The 25,746-nt window shown below is 45.6% G+C and overlaps 1 protein-coding gene across 6 annotated transcripts in view; it reads right to left on the bottom strand.

Moving 5' to 3' along the window:
• vezf1 (vascular endothelial zinc finger 1) overlaps nt 1–25,746 on the bottom strand; it is a 55,211-nt gene that overhangs the window by 12,706 nt on the left and 16,759 nt on the right. For 4 of the 6 annotated variants that reach the window (XM_033045616.1, XM_033045614.1, XM_033045615.1 and 1 more), the window contains exons 2-5: nt 12,968–13,647; nt 11,176–11,239; nt 8,508–8,679; nt 3,129–3,323 (exon numbers count right to left, since the gene is read on the bottom strand). In XM_033045616.1, the coding sequence (XP_032901507.1) occupies nt 3,129–3,323; nt 8,508–8,679; nt 11,176–11,239; nt 12,968–13,647 (1,111 nt within the window). The remainder of the gene's footprint in view (nt 1–3,128; nt 3,324–8,507; nt 8,680–11,175; nt 11,240–12,967; nt 13,648–25,746) is intronic. The other 2 variants (XM_033045618.1, XM_033045617.1) reach the window with 1 other exon arrangement.

The following is a 25,746-nucleotide window of genomic DNA, read 5'->3' as shown; positions in this document are numbered from 1 at the left end:
TGTAAAGCACAGTACGGGTGTACCTCTAATCCAGGGTACGGGAGTCTAAAACAAGAGGTTTAAGATGAGACAAAAAAGACCATGGGAATTTGAGGGGCAGCTTTTTCACATAGAGAGTGGTAGGCAAATGGAACAAGCTGCCAGAGGGGTAGTTGAGGTAGTTACTATAACAGCATTTAAAAGACTCTTGAACAGTTACATGGAGAGGAAAGGTTGAGAGGGATACTGGCCAAACACAGGACATTGGGACCAGCTGAGATGGAGCGTCTTGGTTAGCATGGAGGGCCTGTTTCCATGATGTATGACGCTATGACTATCTGTTGAGAAAGAGCAGGGTGGTCCACATGCAACACTCAGGCATGTGCAAATAATTTACGTGACCTTTATGCTGCTAATGTGCTAGGCAATGAGCATCTCCAACCTTCTACCCATGACATTCAATGGCACTTCTATCACAATAGCCCTACCATTACCATCATGGTGGATGCAAGGGAACCAACTCAACCAGACCAGCCATTTAAACAGGAGGAGGTCAGAAGGTATGTGTCATGTGGTGACCGACTCACTCCCTGACACACGAACACCTTTCTGCTGTCAACAAGACAAGTCTGGAGCATGATGGAACAGCTTCACTTGCTTCGATCTGCGCAGCTCCATAACTCAAGCAGCTCGGCACTGTACAGACCTAAGCACCACGGTTTGACTGTTATCGCCCTAATAACCCAGCTCCATCGCACAGCGGCTGAAGTTTGTGCCACCTACACAATGTACTGTCATTAGCTAGGACACTGCAAACCTCCACGTGTAATGAGGGGACTATGTATAAACACTGCTGTAATTTCTACATGGTGAAACCACAATGTATAAAAATACCCCCTAATAAAATCTGACAATGTGCACTATAACCACATGTGATTTTTTCTATTACAAATCTCTAATTGTGGAGTACAGAGGCAAATAAATAAATGATGGGTCTTTGTCCCAAACATTATGGAGGGCATTGTATGTAACACTGATAATGACCCTTTGGCCCATCATGTCCATGCCAACCATCAAGTGCTAATCTATACCAATCCCATTTAACATAGAAACATAGACATAGAAATTAGGTGCAGGAGTAGGCCATTAGGCCCTTCGAGCCTGCATCGCCATTCAATATGATCATGGCTGATCATCCAACTCAGTATCCCGTACCTGCCTTCTCTCCATACCCCCTGATCCCTTTAGCCACAAGGGCCACATCTAACCCCCTCTTAAATATAGCCAATGAACTGGCCTCAACTACCTTCTGTGGCAGAGAATTCCAGAGATTCACCACTCTCTGTGTGAAAAATGTTTTTCTCATCTCGGTCCTAAAAGATTTCCCCCTTATCCTTAAACTGTGACCCCTTGTTCTGGACTTCCCCAACATCGAGAACAATCTTCCTGCATCTAGCCTGTCCAACCCCTTAAGAATTTTGTAAGTTTCTATAAGATCCCCCCTCAATCTTCTAAATTCTAACGAGTACAAGCCGAGTCTATCCAGTCTTTCTTCATATGAAAGTCCTGACATCCCAGGAATCAGTCTGGTGAACCTTCTCTGTACTCCCTCTATGGCAAGAATGTCTTTCCTCAGATTAGGAGACCAAAACTGTACGCAATACTCCAGGTGTGGTCTCACCAAGACCCTGTACAACTGCAGTACAACCTCCCTGCTCCTATACTCAAATCCTTTTGCTATGAACCGGCACTTTGTCTGCAATGCCTTGGCATTTCAAGTGATCATCCCGATAATTAATCTTGGAATTCAATGGCACCGTGGGAGTACTTTCACCAGAAGGACTGCAGTGGTTAAAAACCATGGTGTCTCTTGCATGTGGGCTCAGTGGACTATTTCTGTACACTTGCTAATCGAGGATGTGCTTAGATATGGCAACACTGATCTTTATGTAAGAAAGTAATTTCACTGAGCGTTTGCACAATAAAAGCACCATTGACCTGTTTAAGAACAATTAAATGGAGAATAAACTATAGCCTTGCCAGCTACATCCATATCACAAAGGACTCTGTTCCCTGCAGCCATGGAGGATGAGGGGTGATCTAAGAAAGATGTATAAAATCTTAAGAGGAATAGATCGGGTGAGTCTCTTGCCCAGAGTGGGGGAATCGAGAACCAGAGGGCATAGGTGAAGGGGGGGGAAGCTTTTATAGGAATCTGAGGGGTAATTTTTCATGTTAAGGGTGGTGGCTGTATGGAACGAGCTGCCGGAGGTAGTTGAGGGAGGGACTATCGCAACGTTTAAGAAGCAATTAGACAGGTACATGGATAGGACAGGTTTAGAGGGATATGGGCCAAACGCAGGCAAGTGGACGTTGGTCGGTGCGGTTAAGTTGGGTTAAAGGGCCTATTTCCACGCTGTATGACTCGATGACAAAAGATAAGTTTAACAAAAACAGGCAGTACTTTTTGGTGCTGTTTGGCATTGCAATGCTAATTAATTGAAACAATGTTTTTCTAAGACATAAAAGGAATTAACATTTGGTATTGTGTGCTGCCATTGTCAATCCCTCATTGTGACGATTTCATGCAATAGCCAACTATTGCAACTAACAGCAAAACTGCATGTTACTTCAAATGCAAGACTGTAAAGGGTTAATATAAAACTTGGGAAAGAGGGTACATCATCTCCCCTTGAAATTGCAGTGCCCGTCAATTCCTAATTTAGGGCTCGATTAAACTACAAGATGAGTCTCACCATTTTTTTTGCAGGTCTCTCAATGGATTAGAAAATTTGTGACATTAGAAAATTTTCGCAAATCAATCTGTGCCAAAATACCGAGAGACAACAGGAAGCATAAGCGCTTGGAATGATGCACGAATTATGCAGGTCAAACTATGACTTGGAAAATATCCCTCGCTGATCTCAGACGGATTAAAAACCCATTTATCCAATTATACTGATATTTTTTTCTCCCCTCCTTTTAGAGGAGGGTTGACTTAAGGCTGCAGTCTTCAGAATTAGGCCCTTCCCAACCACCACCACCACCACCACCCTCCCCGAAGAAATCCTAAAGGGCATAGACTTTGGTTACAAAATGACCTGGAAGGAGTGGAGCTTTCTCCAGGTGAAGCTTATGGAGATGCTTGCCTTTCAAAGCCACTGCTGCCACAGAGGAGGCACTAGAAGTTGGGGTCTCTCCCATGTGGCTTTTCTTGTGCCCAATCAGGTGATTGTGGGACTGACACTGCAGGCCACACTGCTCGCACACAAATCTCTGAGACTTGTAATGGACACCGTGGTGATTTCGAGCATGGACCCGCAGGTAGGCAGCCGTGGTGAAACCTACGCAAAGATAGGGATTTTTCAGGTGATAAAAAAAACTAAGCACATGCACCGACTGACACATCCACAATTCCAGGGGCATTTTAAAAGCCTTATTTCAAAAAAAGCTAAACATGTTAACACATTTTAATCGCAAGACATCAAAATGACATGAAATATAATAATAGTAAGTGCCGATGCTTGTTTATACCAAAAATAGACACAAAATTCTGGAGTAACTCAGCAGGTCAAGCAGCATGTGTAGGAAGGAACTGCAGATGCTGGTTGACACCGAAGATAGACACAAAAAGCTGGTGTAACTCAGCAGGTCTGGCAGCATCTCTTGAGAAAAGGAATAGGTGACGTTTTGGGTCGAGAAGAAGGGTCTCGATCTGAAACGTCACCTATTCCTTTTCTCCAGAGATGCTGCCTGACCTGCTGAGTTACACCAGCTTTTTGGGTCAAGAAGTATCTCTATAGAACATGGATAGGTAATGGATACCAAAGTGGAATAACATTGAACTAGAGTGAATGGGTGCTCTATCATCAGTGTGGACTTGGTGGGGGGCCCTTTTCCATGCTGAATCTCTCCAACACAAATTAATCTAACTCGGGTTTAAGGCAGCTGCTGCAGTCCATGGAACGTCACCTATCCATTTTCTCCAGAGATGCTGCCTGACCCACTGAGTTACTCCGGCATTTTGTGCCTATCTAAGATTACATGCAACTTGTTTCATTGTATTGTATCTGTAAATAATAAATACTACCATTGGCTTATACTAATTCTGATTTATTCTGCTGAAGGCTTCCTTCACTAAGATGTAGTCTCACTGCATTGAAAACACATTATATATCACAATTATTGCTCTGCTTTGAAACTGACTGTGGGTAACATATGTGAACGGTTTAAAATAGTGCAGCAGCAATTGTGTGAAGCAGCTGGATTTGGCAACTCTGGGTTCAAGAAAAGAAGTTGGAATGAAAATTGCCCATTCACGTTTTATCGGTTGAGGTGGGCAAGTGTAAAATATATTTGATATCATGTTACAGAGTCGGGAATTGTGCCCTTGGTTTGGAAATGTCCTCCGTTATTTAAGACCAAAGTTAAGATGAGACGAGGAGACTAACAAATAAATAAAAGAGGGTGGCCCAGTGGTGTAGCCGGCACCGCTGTTGCCTCACGGCGCCAGAGACCCGAGTTCGATCCTGACTTTGGGTGTTATCTATGTGGAGTTTGCACGCCCTCCTTGTGACCCTCGTGGGTTTCGTCCGTGTGTCGACCATCGATCGCCCGTTCACACTAGTTCTATATTGAAACAAGGAACTGCAGATACTGTTCAAAAGGGAACTGCAGATGCTGGAATATCGAAGGTACACAAAATTGCTGGGGAAACTCAGCGGGTGCAGCAGCATCTATGGAGCGAAGGAAATAGGCGACGTTTCGGGCCGAAACCCTTCTTCAGACTGATGGGGGGTGGGAGAAAGAAGGAAAAGGGGAGGAGGGGGAGGAGCCCGAGGGCGGGCGGATGGGAGGGTGGGAGGAGACAGCTAGAGGGTTACGGAAGGGGAGGAGACAGCAAGGGCTAGCAAAATTGGGAGAATTCAATGTTAATGCCATATGGACGCAAGGTCCCCAGACGGAATATGAGGTGCTGTTCCTCCAATTTCCGCTGTTGCTCACTCTGGCAATGGAGGAGACCCAGGACAGAGAGGTCGGATTGGGAATGGGAGGCGGAGTTGAAGTGCTGAGCCACCGGGAGTTCAGGTAGGTTATTGCGGACTGAGCGGAGGTGTTCGGCGAAACGATCGCCCAACCTACGCTTGGTCTCCCCGATGTAAATCAGCTGACATCTAGAGCAGCGGATGCAGTAGATGAGGTTGGAGGAGATACAGGTGAATCTTTGTCGCACCTGGAACGACTGCTTGGGTCCTTGAATGGAGTCGAGGGGGGAGGTGAAGGGACAGGTGTTGCATTTCTTGCGGTTGCAACGGAAAGTGCCCGGGGAGGGGGTGGTGCGGGAGGGAAGGGAAGAATTGACGAGGGAGTTGCGGAGGGAGCGGTCTTTGCGGAAGGCAGACATGGGGGGAGATGGGAAGATGTGGCGAGTGGTGGGGTCACGTTGGAGGTGGCGGAAATGGCGGAGGATTATGTGTTGTATTTGGCGGCTAGTGGGGTGAAAGATGAGGACCAGAGGGACTCTGCCCTTGTTGCGAGTGCGGGGATGGGGAGAGAGAGCAGTGTTACGGGGTATGGATGAGACCCTGGTGTGAGCCTCATCTATGGTGGCGGAGGGGAATCCCCGTTCCCTGAAGAACGAGGACATTTCCGACTGCAGATACTGGTTCACCTAGGAAAGACATGCTAGAGTAACTCAACTGGTCAGGCAGCATTCCTGGAGAGCATGGATAGGTGAGGTTTTGGGTCGGGGCACTACTTCAGACTGATTGTGAGGTGGGGGAATAAAAACTAGAAGGGTTGAGGGGCAGGACAAAGCGTGACAGGTCATATTTGAACACAGGCGAGCGGGTTCTTTGATAGGCAGATGGTTGGCCAACGACCAGAGATGAACACACACACACAAGATGTGAGACAAAAGGATTAGAGCGTTGCGAGTTGCGTAGCTAGAGGGTTGATGAGGAGTGAATTGTTTAGGAAAGTAGATGGAGGGGGAGGGGAGGAAGGGGCAAGGTCAGTCAGGGTTTGGGGAGGAAAGAGGGGGTGGGTTTATTGGGGCACATGGGGAGAGGGATGTGTTATATAGAGATTACTTAAAGTTGAATTCAATGTTCATACCCTTCCCCCACCCAAACCACCCCTTCCCCAGGACCCCCACCCCCAGGAATCAGTCTAAAGAAGGGTCTTGACCGGAAAAGTCACCTAACCACGTTCTCCAGGGGTGCTGCCTGACCTACTGAGTTACTCAGCATTGTGTATCTTCCACACCCATTCTATGTCGTCATACTTTCACACCCACTCCCTACACATTAGGAGCAACTTACACAAGGCCAATGAACCTACAAACCCGAGATGTGGGAGGAAACCGGACACCCAGCAGTCACAGGGAGAATGGACAAATTCCACAAGGACAGCACCCGAGGTCAGGATCGAACGTGGGTCTCTGGCGCTGTGAGGTAGCAGCTCTACCAGCTGCGCCACTGTGCTACCAATTAACTCGACAATGAGCTGAGAAAGAGAGGACACATATTCCATCTTGTAACTTTATGAACACCGAGTCACAATGGGAACTGCAAACACTCCACTTGGAGGAGGACCGGGATTTTAAAACTCAGTAAATTTATTACACAAGAGAATCAAACGACAGGGTATTTTTTGGGGGGTCGAACGGACTCATAAAAATTATTTCCCCTTTGTGAAGTGCTCCTCATCAGATGGGTAAGGGCACTTTGGTGTGAATTTCTGTAAATCCACTGCTATTGGGTGGCAGTGGCGCAGTGGAAGAGCTGCTACCTTACATCGCCAGAGACCAGGGTTCAATCCAGACTACGGGTGCTGTCTGTACAGAGTTTGTACGTTCCCCCAGGGTTTTCTCCGGGTACCTCCCATACTTTAAAGATGCGCAGGTTTGTACGTTAATTGCTTCGGTAAAATTGTCCCTAGTGTGTAGAATAGAACTATTATACGAGTGATCGTTGGTCAGCATGGACTCGGTGGGTCGAAGGGCCTGTTTTCATGTTGTATTTCTTAATACTAAAAAAAATTGGATTGGCCAGAATGTAATTTAAATGGAGTGCATCAGACTTCTCAAAACAAGACGTTTGACGGGCAAAATTTGTAGGGTTTAAATGAGCTGCACCAATGGAACTAACTTCCATACAAGCTGCCTGCTGCTCACTGGGACAAATTTTTCTGGGGGTGGACTGGGGGGGGAAAAAAGGGGCGTTTTTTAAAAACAAACGCATATAATATTTCTAGCTACACTGTAATTAGTTAAGAAGTAAAACACCACAGTTCCAGGGTTCACTAAACTACTTGTTGCTGCTTTTCAAGTCTACCCGTATCTGAACTATGGATAAGGAGGAACTGGTACAAGGCAGCAATTATTTATTGATGTCAGTAGGTGGCAATGTTAGAAGTAACAAGTTTGACATTTTTCTTCCACTATTTTGCCTTCCTAAATTATACTTTAAACCGTTTAAAAACACTCTCCGTTTTTATAGTTTATAAGCACTTTGAACATGATGATGTTTGATTTAAAGTTCTCCAGTTCAATTTGCTTAACACAGTTGTCCTTAATTCGTATACAAGCTAAAATTTTAAGAAAAAGATATCAGAAACAATTAAAATGTTGGACTAGTCTTTTCCCCACTTTATACTGTTCTCTTTATTAAGAATGAGAATAAAGACTAACCGATAAATTTATGTTAATTGGTGAATACAGCTTTTACTACTACATCAAGAGGGGTTGAACTGGAGAAAATGACTTTTAACACTAATTTCTGTAAAATATTTGAATGCATTTTTCCACATTTATATATAATAAAGCTAAAACAGAAGTGCTGGAAGAACTCAGCGAGTCAAGCAGCATCTGTGGAAAGAGAGACCAGCAAACGTTTCACCGACCCAGATGTTAATTGGTTCCTTTTTTCACGAAGACACAAAGTGCTGGAGTAACTCAGCGGGTCAGGCAGCATCTCTGGAGAACATGGATAGATGACGTTTCGGGTCAGGACCTCATTGAAGCTTGTCAAACAGTGAAAGCCCTGGATAGAGTGGGTGTGGAGAGGATGTTTCCACTAGTGGGAGACTAGGACCAGAGGCCATTGCCTCAGAATAAAATGACGTTCCTTTAGAAAGGAGATGAGGAGAAATTTATTTGGTCAGAGGAATTCAATCTGTGGAATTCATTGCCAGAGACGGCTGTGGAGACCAAGTCAATGGATATGTTTAAGGCACAGATTGATACATTCTTGATTAGTACGGGTGTCAGGGGTTATGGGGAGAAGGCAGGAGAATGGGGTTGAGAGGGAAAGAAAGATCAGCCATGATTGAATGGCGGAGTAGACTTGATGGGCCGAATGGCCTAATTCTGCTCCTATGACATGAATATGACCCTTCTTCAGACTGAATGTTGCTTGACTGGCTGAATTCTTCCAGCATGTGTGTTTTTGTTTCAGATTCTACAATCTGTGGGCTTTATGTATTACTTTTGAAGATATCGGGAGATTGTTCCGAAAGTACCATACCTTTGTTACAGACATTGCAGTTGTGATTTTGATTGTGATTATGCATTTTGATGTGGTTGGAGATGTACGCTGCACTCAGCAGTTTGCCACAGATGTGGCAGGACACCTTTCCCTCGTGGCGGATCATGTGTGAACGCAGGCGGTCTTTGGTGGCAAAAGCTGCTTCACAAGTCTGGGAGGACACGAGGCATCCATTAATGACTTATCCCATTTCATAAAATGCATTACATAAAGCACACTATAAGATTAAACTACTTGGAAAGATCAGCATACTTTAAATGACACCATTCAATAAGTCAATTATTATTTTTCAAATGCAATACTTTGATATATTAAAAATAAATAGTTCTAGAAACATTAATATACTGCTAGTGGTTTTCAGTCTCAACTGATTGTACATAAAACACACAATTTAGAGTCATACAGCATGGAAACAGGCCCTTTGGCCCAACTTGCCCACACTGACCAACATGTCCCATCTATACTAGTCCTACCTGCCTGCATTTGGTCCATATCCCTCTAAGCCTGTTCTATCCATGTGCCTGTCTAAATATTTCTTAAACGTTCCTCTTGTACCTGCCTAAATTACCTCATCCGGCAGCTCGTTCCATACACCCACCAACCTTAAGGGCCTGTCCCACTTACACGATATTTTCGGTGACTGCCAGCACTCGTCATAGTCGCAGCAGGACGCCGAAAATGTTCAAAATGTTCAAAATCCAGCGGCGACCAGAAAAATGTACGACTATTTGGGCGACTACTCACGACCGCAGAGGTGACATGCCGGGGTGACTCCTGCTTGGTCGTGAGTAGTCGCCTAAAGAGTCGTACCTTTTTCTGGTCGCCGCTGGATTTTCAACATTTTTTAAATTTTCAGCGACTGCTGTGACTATGACGGGTGCCGGCATGTCGCTGAAAAAAATCGTGTAAGTGGGACAGGCCCTTTAGTGTAAAAAAGTTACCCGTCAGGTTCCTTTTAAATCTTTTCCCCCCTGACTGTAAACCTCAATCCTCTGATCCTCGATCCCCTACTCTGGGCAAGAGAATCTGTGCATCTACCTGATCTATGCCTCTCATGATTTTGTACAACTCTACAAGATCACCCCTCATCCTCCTGCGCTACAAGCAATAGAGTCCCAGCCTGCTCAACTTCTCCCTATATCTCAAGCTGTCGCGTCCTGGCAACATCATCGTAAATCTTCTCTGCACCCTTTCCAGCTTTACAATTACTTGTGATATATTATAAATAAAATCTAGTCTGAGAAACATCAATATATTGCTGGCAGGTACGTTTTGGCTGGTACAACACTGGACACTGCCCAATTAACCAGGTGGAAAAGGGCACAGTTTAGATCAAAATGCCTCATGCTTTTGCTGATAAAAAAAAGAACACTGATATTTCATGACCATGGAGAACTGTGGTGAAACTGCAAAATGTATTTAAAAAACTCCACCCATGGTTGAAAATAGTTAACAGTATTAAGGCTTTTGGACATATATGATCATTTACTAAATTCTGTTGAAAGCTTCACTGTATAGTGGCGCAGTGGTAGAGCTGCTGCCTTACAGCGGCTGAAACCTGGGATCGATCCTCACTATGGGTACTGTCTGAACGGATTTTTACTTTCTATCTGTGACCACGTGGATTTTCTCCCACAGTCCAAAGACGTACAGGTCTGAAGAGGGGTCTCGACCTGAAACGTCACCCATTCCTTCTCTCCAGTGATGCTGCCTGTCCCGCTGAGTTACTCCAGCATTTTGGGTCTATCTTCGATTTAAACCAGCATCTGCAGTTCTTTCCGACACAGGTTTATAGGTTAATTGGCTTCGGTAACAGTTGTCAATTGTCCCTGTACCTGTCTGAATGTTTTAAACATTGCAATATTACCGGCCTTAACTACCTCCTCCGTCAGCTCGCTCCATATACCCACCACCCTTTCTGTAAAACAGTCATCCCTTAGGTTTTTTTCAATCTATGTTCTCTGGTTCTCGATTCCCCTATTCTGGGCAAGAGGTCCTGTGTGTTTACCCGATCTATTCCTCTCACAATTTTTTACACCTCAAAAAGATCACTCCTCACCCTCCTGTGCTCCAAGGAATAGAGTCCTAGCCTGCTCAACTGCTCGATCTTGAATTAACAAACACCCAACTAATTTAAAGATGTGCATTTCTATATGTTTTTCTTCAAACCAGGAGAAAGTTAGTTCAACAGGATAAAGTAAGTCAAGAGATTGTGATTCCCCAATGAGCAACAGGTGGACCGGAGACCATTTGGCTTTCAAGGAGAAGCCCTCAATCAATATTCCCACTTTAAATTGAATTTATAAATGAAATTGGTATGTTAGTCTTCCCGAAGGTGGAGGGGTTGTGGGGAAGGGGGAGCTGGGGAGAGAAGAGGGAAAATGGAGTGGGGATAGCAACCTATGCCCACATCCCTCAAACGAGTTAGCAAGTAACCCAAGGGGGTTGTCCTGACGGCTCTTGGCCATTGACCATTTCACCTCCTTCTCAAAGATGTGCAGAAAAGAAAATGATAAAATATACTTTGCGTTAAAGACGAGTTTTGGAACTTTTGACCACCCTTTGAATTTGACAATTTTTGAACATTTCTTTATCCATTTGGACAACACCTCTTAACTGACTTTAAAACAGTAAAATAGGAAGTTACTTGGCATTTGAAGGGTCTCTCAGTGGAATGAACATGTTTGACATGACAGCTCAGATGATCAGGCCTGGATTGGAGGAAAGAAGGCGGCGGATTAGATTCAAACAGAATAAACAGCACTTTTGCATTTTAAAACTAACTATCAAAAGTCTTGCTTGGTGATTTTATTAATCATCCAGGGCATTGAACACTCCAGGGATATATTGCTCACATAGTACGTGAGCACAGAAGCATCAATCGGTATGTAGCTGACTTTGACTGGAAAGCTAGTTGCTGTTATTCCCCTCAGTGACTCCGACTGTCAACAATTAATTCAAACAGCAGCAACTTCAATCAGTTAAAAATAATACGGTTAAACAAAACCAAAGATATCCAAAACCATCGTGCCTTGACAAACATGTTCAAAGTACATTACTTTCCTTTTACATTTTCAACTCTGATACTATTTTTTAATTAAATATCAGCCAACAAAAACAACAAAGATAAGTTCATAAAATACATGCAGACCGAGACAAATTACTGGTGGTCTGTGCTTAAAAGTTTCAAACCCTTTGCGCACTGGATCTCTGAACTAAACTTTAGCTGAAATATTTTACATTTTGTTTGCAATTACCAGTTTCTTTTGAATAAAATAATTGAAAAAGAGAATTTATTTCAAGAGGACTATAATATTAAAACAGGGATGTAATACTGAGGCTTTATAAGGCACTGGTCAGACAGCATTTGGCGTATTGTGAGCAGTTTTGAGTCCCATATCTGAGGATTCCTATTAAATCTTTTCCCCTTCACCTTGAACTTATGTCCTCTGGTTCTTGATTTCCCTACTCTGGGCAAGAGATTCTGTGCATCTACTCGATCTATTCTTCTCATGATTTTACACATCTCTATACATCCTCCTGCGCTCCAAGGAATAGAGACTCAGCCTACTCAATCTCTCCCTATAGCTCAGATCCTCTAATCCTGGCAACATACTCGCAAATCTTTTTGCACTTTGGCCTTCATCAGTCAGTATAGAAGCTGGAAGGTTATATTGCAGTTGTACAACACATTGGTGGGGCCACATTGGAGTATTGTGTCCAGTTTTGAGCACCCTGTTATAGGAAATATGTTGTTCAGCTGGAAAGAGTGCAGAGAAGATTTACGAGAGAGTATTACCAGGACTCGAGGGATTGAGCTATACGGCCCTCATGGTTGAGTAGGCTAGGACTTTATTTCTTGGAGTGCAGAAGGATGATAGGTGAACTTATGGAGGTGTATAAGATCATGAGGGGATTAGATAGGGTAAATGTACAGAATCTCTTCCCCAGAGTAGGGGAATTAAGAACCAGAGGACATAGGTGTAAGGTGGGGTGAGAAATATTTAATAGGAACCTGAGGGGCAACATTTGTTTTAAACAAAGGGTGGTGGGTGTTTGGAACAAGCTGCCAGAGGAGGTAGTTGAGGCAGGTACGATAACAACGTTTTAAAAACTTTTGGGCAGTTGCATGGATAGGATATGTTTAGAAGAATATGGGCCAAATGCAGGCAGGTAGGACTAATATAGATGAGGCATGTTGGGCGGCATGGGCAAGTTGGGCCGAAGGGCATGTTTCCTCGATCCTCATTGATGTTCTCTGAAGGATTTTTGACTGGACATGTTAACTATCTCTCTTTCCACAGATGCTGCCTGACATGCTGAGTATTTCCGGGGTTCTCTCATTCATTGTTAATTTAATGCTTGTAGTTCAGTCCCCAGTTGGCCCTGCCCTCTGTTCCTTGCTTTGACATCCCACGCCGTTGGGTTGGGTGGTTTACCTGGAGAATCCCTTTCCGCACAGGCTGCAGATGTACGGTTTGTTAATGCCCCCTTCGTGTGACCGCACGTGGTAGCTCATGCGATCCTTTCTCTTGAAGCGCTGCTGGCACACGGGGCACTCAAAGGGCTTCTCATCCGAGTGCGAGAGTTTGTGCCGGTTGAGGTGGTACACGTCGCGGAACGCCTTGCCGCACAGTTCGCAGCCGTGGTTCTTCTTCACCCTCCTGCCGGCGTTCTTGGTGGTGGGCACCGGGGGCGTGCTGCTGCTAGTGATGGTGGAGGTGGAGGCTGCCGTGGTGGTCAGCATGCCCGCCACAGTCGACACCAGGGAGGCCGTGGCCCCCACGCTGGGTGCCGACGACATGAGCGAGACCATGGTGGGCACCTTCCTAGGCCGCGATACCAGCTTGATGCCGGTGTGGCAAGACTCGTGTCGCCGCAGGTGGTAACTGTCTCTGAACGCCTTGCTACAGTAGCTGCAGATCACCGGCGTCCTGGTCTTCTCCTTCTTCTCCACCGTCATCAACGGCTTGGGGGCCTCTTTGGGGTCGGGGGACTTTGCGGCTGTGGGCAGCGCGGTCACGGGGACTTGCTCACGTGGCTCGTTGACAGAGTGCAGTATTGGCAGCAGGCTGTTCTGCACATGTTGCTGGTGCTGCTGCTGTGAGACATCGGCTGCCTACAAAACAGAAGCAAGAGTCAGCAGAAGGTACCACACTGCATGTCTGCCTCTACAGGCAAACTCACCCCTCCTGCACCTTGTGAACTTAACACTTATGTTCAAAGCCTTTCACACTGGTTCCATAGTTTGCACGCACCTTTACCTGTTTAGCAAAAGTGAAAAGCATAGCACTGAAACATTCGGCCCACTGAGTCCACGTCGATTATCTATCACCCGTTCGCACTAGTTCTATGTTATCCCACTTTCTAACCTCAAAGGGTCTAGACCTGAAACGTCACCCATTCCTTCTTGTAGCGGCAGATTTTCATATCTTTCAGGTAATTAGCACCTTAGCCGCTATTTGGATGAGAATGGTTGAAGGGGGTGTCTTCTAAACGCATACAAGCTCACTCACAGAGACCTTCAGAGCTTCTTCTCAGATATGGCTTAAAAACAGTCTTTTGATGAATAAATGCTTTACTGTTGATAGAAAACAGTGAGATACATCAAAGTTTCATCCGACTAGTTACTACAATCTTCTTCGAACTCCAGCTTATTACTTTAGACATTAGAAACTCTTCGTGTCTCCGTAACACTGGCATGATCCGCACGATCCCGCATGGTACAAGGGTTAACCTTCCCCATCGTATCTCCAAACAAATCTAAAAACTAGACTTCTGCGCAAGCATCTAAGCTCCAAATACGCCCATAAACACGTCATAAATCCCACCCACAATATAACGGGCAGTCTAAAACTTAAAGGCACATGCCATCATCAATGAAATGCAAAACAGGCCAAATGCCCACTACACTTCTCTCCAAAGGTGCTGCCTGTCCTGTTGAGTTACTCCAGCAGTTTGTGTCTACCTCATGTCTTTGATTATGTTGGACTGCTTTTTCAGGGCAGCATGAAGTGTAGATGGAGTCAATGGTTGGGAGTCTGGTCTGTGTGATGGACTGGGCTACTACACAACTTTCTGTAATTTATTGCGCAGAGCTGTTCCTAAACCAAGCTGTGATGCATGGGCATTTAATGGCCTTCTATTTGCTCAAGACAGTCATTCACTGGCATGACTGCTACCAACACACATCATAACCTGACATCAGTCTGAAAAAGAGCCTCGACCCAAAATGTCACCCATTCATTCCCTCTCTCTCTCTCTCTCTCTCTCTCTCTCTCTCTCTCTCTCTCTCTCTCGATACTGCCTGTCCCACTGAGTTACTGCAGCATTTTATGTCTACCAACACTCATCACCTGCTTTAAGGATCATAGAGGCAGCCCTCGTTATCGGAGAATATCATCAACTCTCGAATTGCAAAGTCCTATTTCTGGCCTTGCCAATAGTGAAGCAGCTGGGGAAAAAAAATTTGAGCTGAACGTGTTACCCTAAGTACTCCTGAATCAGGATCCTGGGCAGGTTCCAGACAACCTTGTTAGCTTCATTTGTGCCAAGTATGACTTCAGTCAAAGAGGTTTCCTTTGACCCTCACTCACTTCAAAACATGACTCCTTGGTGCAACACTAAACTGATCATTACCTTCACGTCTAAGGCAATTATTCTCATTTCTTCACTGACATTTAGATATCGCATAATTTCTGCTGAATAACGTAGCAACCGAGAGACAGTTTGGAGCACACTGGTTTTTTTGCAGCAGGAGTATGTGCTGAGCCACACACTAAAGCTCAGTGCAGCCAACGCCAAGTCTCTGTGGGGGAGGACCACAGTCTAGGGACTTCCGCTGCTGGACATTGAGGGGTAGGGTGTGGTGGAGACGCCCCTCAAACGAGGGAATGGATATCACCCCAGGGGTCTACGAGTGACAAGGGTGCCGGGTACAAAGATATTTCTATGAACACTACCAAATATGATGGCACGGTGGTACAGTTGCTGCCTCACAGCACCAGAGACCAGGGTTTGACCCTGACTACGGGTACTATCTGCAGTTTTCTCCAGGATCTCCGGTTTGCTGCCCCACTCCAAAGTACAGAGATCGCTGGTCGGCACGGACTTGGTCAGGCGAAGGGCCTGTACCTCCAAACTAAACACTAAATGACACTAAAGAAGCAGAATTGAATATTGGTGACATTACTAACAGGTAGATGTTGCTTGATCAAGTTGTCAATGACATCCATCACCTCGAGGTTGTTAATTGACCAAGTAATGTTTATCTTAATTGCTGTGGATAGATGAGATCAGGATTATCTTCATTATTGAAAGGTGGATCTCTGTAATTGTTGTACTGAACAGCTTATAGAAACATAGGTTGGAGAAAATGTTGTTCCTTAAAAATCCCTCTCCGAAATTTCCAGTCTGCATTTTGTCCCTTAAGCTTGCATTTTAGCCCGACTTTGCTTCATATCCTAACATACTCACATGAATAAGCTCATATTGAAAATTATCAACCAGCGCAGAAAATATTTGTAGTTTGTCAAAGGCAATTCTAAACTATTATTGATTGAAAGATACAGCATGGAAACTGGCCTTTCGGCCCACTAGGTCCACGTAACCTTCGATCACCTGTTCATGCTACTTCTGTTATCCAGCTTTCACATCCACTCCCTAAGGCCAATATACAGAGGGCTAATTAACCTACAGACCTGTGCATCTTTGGGTTTGGGAGGAAATCGGAGCACCCGGAGAAAACCCACGTGGTCACAGTGAGAACGTGCAACCTCCACAAAGACAGCACCCAAGTTCAGGATCGAACTGGCACTGTGAGGCTGCAGCCATGTCAGCTGCGCCATTGTGTGCCGTCCTTTTTCTCCAAAACTTTGTACATCTATGCCTCATTTCACGTCTGAAATACCTTGTTTAGATTTTTAAATGGGGTCCTTGCTCCTAAACTCCCCAACCAGTGGTAACAGCGAATTGTCTAGAGAATTGGTAGTTCTTAAAACTTCAAATCACCTCTTAATCTTCTTAATTTCAGGTCAAAGTCAAATTTATTCGTCACATGCACCCGAAGGTGCAGTGAAATGAATTTTCCAGCAGTGATACACTTAAAAATGACACACAGTACACAATAAAATTTAACACAAACATCCACCACAGCATTCTTCACTGTGGTGGAAGGCAACAAAGTTCAGTCAGTCCTCCTCAAGTCAAGTCAAGACAAGTTTATTTGTCACATACACATACGAGATGTGCAGCTACGTTGAAGGAGTACCGTTGTTCCTTTGTTCACCCGTGATCAGGGCCATGAACCTACCATAGTCGCCGTTACGGACGGCCCGATGTACAGGCCCTCTCGTTAGGATGATTGAAACTCCGACGTCGGGACGGTTGAACACACTCCACGGCTTGGAGGGCCCGAATCGGCACTTTCCTACCGGAGACTGCGGCTTCAGGATGTTATAGGCCGCAGGCCGGCGGTCGGCACTCTTCTCCGGCGATCCCCGGCAAGGGATCCCAGGCTCCGGGTGGTAAGTCCACGCCACGCCCGCGGTTAGAAGCTCCGCAGACCACAGCCCCACGACGACAAAGTCATCAGGCCAGTGATTGGAGTGCTCCTCTCTGGCGACCCCCGGCAAGGGTTCGCCCGCTCCGCGATGGAAAGTCCACGCTGCGCCTGCTGCCGATGCTCCAGGCCCGCCTCCGGGAAAGGTCACTCCAATCCATAGTGATTAGGCCGCGAGGGAGGCGACATAGAAAAAGTCGCCTCTCCGTGGAGGAGGCGACCGAAAACGGTTCTCCCCTTTTCCCTCCCCACCACCCCCCACACAAAACACACCGAGAGACACCCAAATTAACATCGGACACACCAAAATAACAACAACAAAAAAGTTGAAATAACGAACACGCTGCTGGCAGGGCAGCAGACTCGCAGCGCCCCCACTGATGTGTCCAAATAACAATCATAAATCTATGCTATAATCCATACAAATGTGCTTCCCCACACCATGCCAACGGTACTCCTTCAACGTAGCTGTACAAGTCCATGTGAATAGTACAGAGAAGGTCAAAAGGTCTGCTTCCATGCTGTATTCTAAAAGTTCAATTTTACATTTTTCACCATTTAAAGTCCATTTCAGGTACGATGTGAAAGACCCCATATTAATCTGAACTGAAACCCATGTGTTAGCGTTGCTCACATATATTAATTTTTCAGTAATGTGATATTTCCAGCCTCACTGCTTTCAATGTGGCATATCGGCGTGGCACTGAAAGAGCTGGATATGTGGCTTTCTGTTAGAGGATCCAAGTATAAAGATGGTAATTAGTTGCAGCTTCAACACTGACCCTGGCAGGCAACCACTGGCCACATCCTGCCAATTTGAGCACCGGCCCATTAATCCTAGTTTCCCTGCCGCTCAGCCAATTTCCTAAGCAAGTCAACAATGTGGGTTTAACATCACGCGTTTAGCTTTAGCGAGTGTCTTCCTGCATGCGACGCTACCAAATAGGTCCATGGACTTTCCCCAGTGTATCAATATCACTTCTTTAAAATAAAAGTGCAGGTATAGGTCCACCACCAATTCTATGGCACCCTTGGTTCTAGAGCCTTTCTGGATTATCAGGGGGACTTCCGGAGGGGATTTCAACTGCGCTCTCGTAATTTTGTCCGATTAAAGTAGGTGCCGGACCACCAGTTGCCGGAAAATCAGTGGTGGGCCTGTATTTAGCATCTCCTGCTCTTCTCTGATAGGCTGAACATTTAATGTGATCAGGTGGTTACATGCTGTAGCAGTTTCCCGACAATAAATATTATAGATAAATTGGTGGCATCTTATAGCTAAATCAGTCTCCCACTTAGTAATCGCAGAGATGCAGCTGACCCGCTGAGTTACTCCAGCATTTTGTTTCCTTCTTCAGCATAAATTCTAGTTAACCTTTAATCAAGTTCTCTAAATGCACTATTTATCAATCTCATGGATTGGTTTCCACAACTGGGTCAACTTTGGAAGATTATTGGAGCATCTTTAATATTCATACCTCACTAAAATCTTGGAATGATTTGGTGTTGGAGATGGCACACATTTCTGCCACTCCTAATGTTCACTCCTAATTTTAGAGTCATGCGGTCATAGAGTGATACAGTGTAGAAACAGGCCTTTCGGCCCAACTTGCCCACACCGGCCAACATGCCCCAGCTACACTAGTTTCACCTGCCTGTGTTTGGTCGATATTCCTCCAAACCTGTTCTATCCATGTACCTGTCTAACTGTTTCTTAAATGTTGGGATAGTCCCAGCCTCAACTACCTCCTCTGGCAGCTTCTTCCACACCCCCACCACCCTTTGCTCGAAAAAGTTACCCCTCAGATTCCTATTAAATCTTTTCTCCTTCAACTTGAACCTATGTCCTCTGGTCCTCAAGTCACCTACTCTGGGCAAGAGACTCCGTGTATCTACTCAATCTATTCCTCTTATGATTTTATACACCTCAATAAGATCACCCCTCATCCGCCTGCGCTCCAAGGAATAGAGTCCCAGCCTACTCACCCTCTCCTTATAGTTCAGACCCTCTAGCCCTGGCAACATCCTCGTAAATCTTCTCTGTACCCTTTCTAGCTTGGCAACATCTTTCCGATAACATGGTGCTCAGAACTGAACACAATGCAGGTGCACAACCTTTTATCCGAAAGCCTTGGGACCAGACACTTTTCGTAATTCAGAATTTGTCGGTCTTCGGAATGGAAATTTTTTAGCGTAGATTTTATTGGCTGGCTCAGTGGTAGAGTGCTCGGCTCATATCCGCAAGGTCGCGAGTTTGCGCCTTGATCCCGGCAGTAAACTCGGTCGCGAGTTTGAGTCTTCAATGTAGTTTTTTCTTGCAGAATAAATGTTTGTATGAAATGCAGTGTAGGAGAGGTGTACTGACTGTGTGGGCAGAACTTTGGAAGTGATTGCCCACCAGTCTAAAAAGCCGCTGTGTCTCCCTGTCCCTGGGATAGCAGGGGGCGATCAAACAGCACAATACCCCCCTCCCCCTCCAACTCCAGACGAATCCGCTCCCCAATGGGCCGCTACGGCGACAAGTGGCAGTATGCCCACAGCCCGAGCTGCGCCCCCTCATCCGCCACCCCAAGAACAAGACGTACCTTGCACACCATCAGCTTCTGCCCCTACGTGTTCCTCTGGAGTTGGAGCGGGGCTGGGCTGGAGTTGCTGCTGGCTGTGGGTCTCTGAGATCTCCGTGCTTGCAGTGGGCCTGGGGGTCGGTGTCCCGTTGGTCCTGACGTCTCCGGCCACCCCCCAGGACTGGAGCTGAGACTGGGAACTGTACCGCCCTTGCCCCCTCCCTCTGCAACTGCAAACAACCCCACTCTCCTGCAAGGGCGGTACAGTTCCCGGAGGATGGCAGGTGGCCGGAGACGTCAAGAACAACAGGAACCCGCTCCCCGATGGGCCCCTACGACGCCCCGAGCTGCGCCCCGTCATCCGCAACCCAGGTTCCTCTGTAGTTGGAGCGGGGCTGGGCTGGGCTGCTGCTGGCTGTGGGTCTCTGGGATATCCGTGCTTGCGGTGGGCCTGGGGGTTGGTGTCCCGTTGGTCCTGACGTCTCCGGTGACTGGCACGGTCCTGCTGCAATCGCCGACGTGAAGACAGTGCAAAGCCCCCGCGCCGGTGCAATGGGCGGGGAGCTGGAGAGGGGAGGGAAGGGGTCACACACATGGCCGGGAAGCAGAGGGGTGTAGGTGGGGTGAAACTGAAGCGAGCGACAATCTGCTGCTGCCTGCCCCGCTGAGTTAAAAAGTTCCCACGCAAGACTCACGATACACTGTGTATCGTGAGTCTACTGTGGGAACTTTTTAACTCAGCGGGCAGGCAGCAGCATATTGTCAATTATTAACCCTCCCGCGCAATATACCCTCACCTTCTCTTTTATGAATGGGGATTTAGTTCCCCTTTCTTCGAGGACCGACCAAAGGTTCCGCTGTCACCTCTGCGGGCCGCCCTCGGTGAACGTTTTCAAGGACCTTTCTTCAAGGACCGAAAAAATGGCCGCTATTCGGAGGTTTTCGTTATTTGGATCTTCGGATAAAAGGTTGTGCACCTGTACTCTAAATGCGGCCTCACCAACGTCTTATACAACTGCAACATGATCTCCCAACTTCTAACTTTGTTAACGTTAATCTTGCCGAGTCTCTGTCAGATAGATATCTTGTTATTTAGTAGGCTGTATTGAACATGTTGTGTTAGTCATCACTGTTATATAAATATTCATCAACTGCTAGGCTGATTACTAAATCTGAATCATTATTAAATCCAGTGCTCTTTTTGTGACAGTACAGCATACGTCTAAATAGTTAAACGTCATTGTTACGTTTTCTGGCTACACGACATGCCTGTTTATTATTCGTGCGTACAGGCACCTTCCTGTCAATATAAAGAAAAGCGCTACTTAAATCTAATTTAGCTTATGCTACGTCAGTTCTGGGATAGTTTGTGAAAACTCTCCCGAACAGAAAGAAATTCAACTGATATTGAGTATCAGGGAGTAAGCCATCTCCAGTACAGCTCTTTAGTAAGAATCGTGACCATGCTACACTATAAAAGTGTGAAAACACACACCTCCAGATTCAGGGACAGTTTCTTCCCAGCTGTCATCAGGCAAATTAACTGTCCGTTCACCAACCAAGGTCTGAAGAAAGGTCTCAGCCCAAAAAGCCACCCATTCCTTCTATCCCGAGATGCTGCGTGTCCCGCTGAGTTACTCCAGCATTTTGTGTTTATCTACCATCTACCTCATTGGAGACCCTTGATTATCTTTAATAAGACTTTACTGGGCTTTATCTTGCACAAAACATTATTCCCTTTATCATATATCTGTACACTTCGAATGGCTCGATTGTAATCATTTATTGTCTTTCAGCTGACCGGTTAACACAAGCTTTTCACTGTACCTTGGTACACGTGACAATAAACTAAACTAAATAACACATTATGATCAGCATATTGTTACTACTACAATATCTTCTGATCATGCCTTCACCCCAAAGTTGATCCTCTGGCCTGATGATCACAGATTTTTTTTTTATTTGGTGAGGGTGGGTGACAGTGAATTCTACATCTTCTGGTTATTACTGATGCCCCAGAGCACTTTGGACACTCGGCTTTACACAGGGTATTATGGCAACCTCTGCCATGGGAATAGATGCCACAAGATTCTACCACAATCCCACGACAATAGATGTCACGATATTCCACTGCTATCAGGAGATTTGGTCAGCACGAGGACTGTCCAACAGTTGTTCTTACCAATACTAACACCAACAGATGGATATTTAACAGGTGGGAATAAACGTGTTGGATCCTTCATCAGATAGCAGACTGTGGCAGCTGGCTCCTTCAGGATACTCTCAATGATGGCACTACCAGGCCCTGAGTCCCCTAGAAGGGGTACTTTTGCTTCCTTTGGTATCCAGCAAGTAAAAGTATGTTACTTGTCCTCCAACAAGGAGGAAAATGATTTGTCACTTAAGAATCGAGGGACTGGTGAGAATGAGAATACAAGAAGGACAGAGTTTCCTCGAAGTTAAACACAAAATGCAGCATCTCTGGGGAGAAGGAATGGGTGGCGTTTCGGGTTGAGACTGAGGTGACTGGGGTCTGAAGAAGGGTGTCTACCCGAAATGTCACCCATTCCTACTCTCCAGAGACACTGCCTGTCTCACTGAGTTACTCCAGCATTTTGTGTCTATCTTCGGTTTAAACCAGCATCTGCAGTTCCTTCCTACACAAGAGTTTCCTCGAGTTTGTTTACCACAAAACTTCACCCTCACCCCATTGCGGACATTGGACCTTCTCTACGGGCTGATGTGCTATAATGTCGAGAGACTATTTGTGTGCTAGTCACAGAAGCGGATCTGCAATCACACACAATCCTTCCACACTTTCAAATCTCTACACCACAGCAACATTTCTTCACTAAATATTATTCTCTTTTCATAAATTTGTACTGTGTGAATGGCTCAATTGTAATCACGTATTGTCTTTCCGCTGACTGGTTAGCACACAAACGTTTTTCACTGTACCTCGGTACACGTGTCATAAACTGAACTGAGCTGAAATACACTCTGCACTCTGTACCTTCCCCTTTGTTCTAATCTTGTACTCAAGTTTAATTGTATTTATGCAGTTTTAATTTTTGCGATACAGCGTGGAAAATGGCTCTTCAGCCCCCAAAGCTTTTCACTGTTCATGTAAGAATAATAAATGCAAACCCAAAGGATCACAAAACAATGCTGAGGTTGCCAGGATCACTCCCACTTCTGGTATCACTGCAGGAGAATTGTTGATATATGGCGATAATGGTGATATATTCTCTCCAGAGACGCTGGCTGTCCCACTGAGTTACTCCAGCATTTTGTGTCTATCTTTTATTTTTAATCTTACTACCTTCTGCTGGGACAATGTATAATCCACCTAGAGTGGTACAACCTGGCTCAAATTCACCACCTGGACTGATACACTGGATATACGGGAGATAAGTTATTTGGCTGCTGCTGATGCACTTGGGAACATCCCCAGCAACAGTTGCTATGTTGAGAAAAGAGGGCAACACGACTACTGCAGGCAGAAAAGATCCGTCGGTGTTTAAGGTTACTGATTGCATCACCACACTCAATTGTGCCAAGTGTCATGTGAACCACACAAACAACTGGAGCTTTGATGTGCAGGAAGAAACTGCAGATGCTGGCTTAAACCGAAGACGGGCACAAAAAGCTGGAGTAACTCAGCCGCTCAGGCAGCATCTCTAGAGAAAAGGAATGTAGAGTGAAGATAGGAGTGGATGTGGGGAGGATGTTTCCACGAGTGGGAGAGTCCAGGACCAGAGGTCATAGCCTCAGAATTAAAGGACGTTCCTTTAGGATGAGGAATTTTAGTCACAGGGTGGTGGATCTGTGGAATTCATTGCATAGAAAGCTGTGGAGTTCGTCAATGGCTATTTTTAAGGTAGATAGATAGATTCTTGATTTGTACAGGTGTCGGGGGTTATGGGGCGAAGGCAGGAGAATGGGGTAAGGAGGGGGAGATAGATCAGCCCTGATTGAATGGCGGAGTAAACTTGATGGGCCGAATGGCCTAATTCTTTTCCTATAACTTATGAATAGGTGATGGTTCGGGTCGAGGCCCTTCATCAGACGGGGCTCTCAGATGACCAGTTTTAAAACAGGCTCTTCCTAAGAATTACAGCATGATCAGAACACAGACTGCAATGATAATTAAAGAAAAAACATAAGCTATGTTTGTGCAGGTGCAAGCCTTCTATCCCCAAGAGTACACAAGTGTCACTCGCTGGTGGCAAAACATTCAAGCTAGAAGATCAATGCCCTGCATCTGCACAGCAACCTCTGTGCATCACTTATTTAATCAATTGGTTCTGGACTCCAAATAGATGAGCCCTGAAAACAATTATTCATAGAATATGTTTAAGGAGAGAGGGGAAAGATTTAATAGGAGGTTAAAGGAAAATATCTTCATTCAGAGAGTGTGTAAGAAGGAACTGCAGATGCTGGTTTAAACCGAAGATAAAACACAAATAGTTGGAGTAACTCAGTGGGACAGACAGCATCTCTGGAGAGAAGGAATGGGTGACGTTTCGGGTTGAGACCCTTTTCTCTCTCGAGATGCTGTCTGTCCCACTGAGTTACTCCAGCTTTTTGTGTCTATCTTCACAGAGAATGGTGGGTATACGGAACAAGCTGCTGGATTGGTAAGTAGTTGAGGCGGTACTTTTTTTCTAGTTTATTACATTTTCTATTTACTTTTTTTTCTAATTTATTATATTGTTTACAGACCATTATGTATGTTCGGGTCTCGACCCGAAATGTCACCCATTCCTTCTATCCAGAGATGCTGCCTGTCCCGCTGAGTTACTCCAACATTTTGTGTCTATCTTTGGTGTAAACCAGCATCTGCTGTTCCTTTCTGCATTACAGGTGGCGCCTGTAATGGCCGCCTCACCAGCAGTTTGTCTTGTCCCTTCTCTGTTTTTATTATTTTACTGAAGTATGTCTTGAACGTTTGTTATAATGTCTCTTGGTATGTTTTCTGTGGGGGGTGCGGGAAATCGAGGGAAAATCTTTTTCAGTCACTTACCTCGATGGAGATGCGATTTTTCTCCGTTGCATCTCCCCCTCCCCCCCACCTCCCTTTGCAGCCTACAACGGGGAGTGGTGCGGCCTTTCCTGGAGACCGGCCCGTAGCTTCAAGCCACAGGTGCGGCGCGGACTTATTATCGCGGAGCCTGGGATCTTTAGCCGAGGAACGCTAGTGTTGGCGCTAGTGTGGACTTTAACACCGTGAAGCAGCGGTCTCCGGTAAGAAGTGGCCGACTCGGGAGCTCCGATCCGTCCCGACGCCGGGGTTTCGGTCATCCCGACGAGAGGGCTTGAACAGCGGACCGTCGGCAAAGGCCCTGACCACGGGTGAACAAAGGAGGAAGATGACTGAGCTTTATTGCCTTCCATCACAGTGAGGAATGGTGATTCCACTGTGGTGGATGTTCATGTTAAACATTATTTTATGTGCTGTATGTATTTTTGCTTTTTACTTAGTATGACTGTAAGGTAACTCAAATTTCACTGTACCTTAATTGGCATATTTGACAATTAAATTGAATCTTGAATCTATGTTTACATATTCTGTTGTGCTGCTGGAAGTAAGAATTTCATTGTTTCTGTCTGGGACATGACAAAAAAAACCTCTTGACTACTATAACTGGATTTAAACAGATACATGGATAGGAAAGGTTTAGAGGAACATGAGCCAAACACAGGCAGGAGGGACTGGTGTAGATGGGTCATCTTGGTCAGTATGGGTTACCATGCCGTATGATTCGATGACATAGAACAGTACAGAACAGGATAAGCCCTTCAGTCCACATTTGTGCCAAACTTGACATCAAGACCAATATAAGACATTCAGGTTTGTAAGTGAATTGGTTTGGTAAAATTTTAATTGTCCCTAGTGTGTGTAGGATGGTGTTAGTGTGCAGGGAATCACTGGTCGGCGCAGTCTTGGTGGGCCGAAGGGCCTGTTACCACGCTGTATTTTTAAACGTAACTAATTCATAACCCTCCACTCCCCGCATATACACGTGCCTATCAAAAAGTATTTTAAATTGCACTATTGTATCTACCTCCACCACTACTACACACTCCAGGCACT

The sequence above is a fragment of the Amblyraja radiata genome, chromosome 28, assembly GCF_010909765.2.
Source record: "Amblyraja radiata isolate CabotCenter1 chromosome 28, sAmbRad1.1.pri, whole genome shotgun sequence".
NCBI lineage: Eukaryota > Metazoa > Chordata > Chondrichthyes > Rajiformes > Rajidae > Amblyraja > Amblyraja radiata.
Note: the sequence above shows the minus strand (reverse complement) of the source record. Positions and strands in the feature narration are given on the sequence as shown.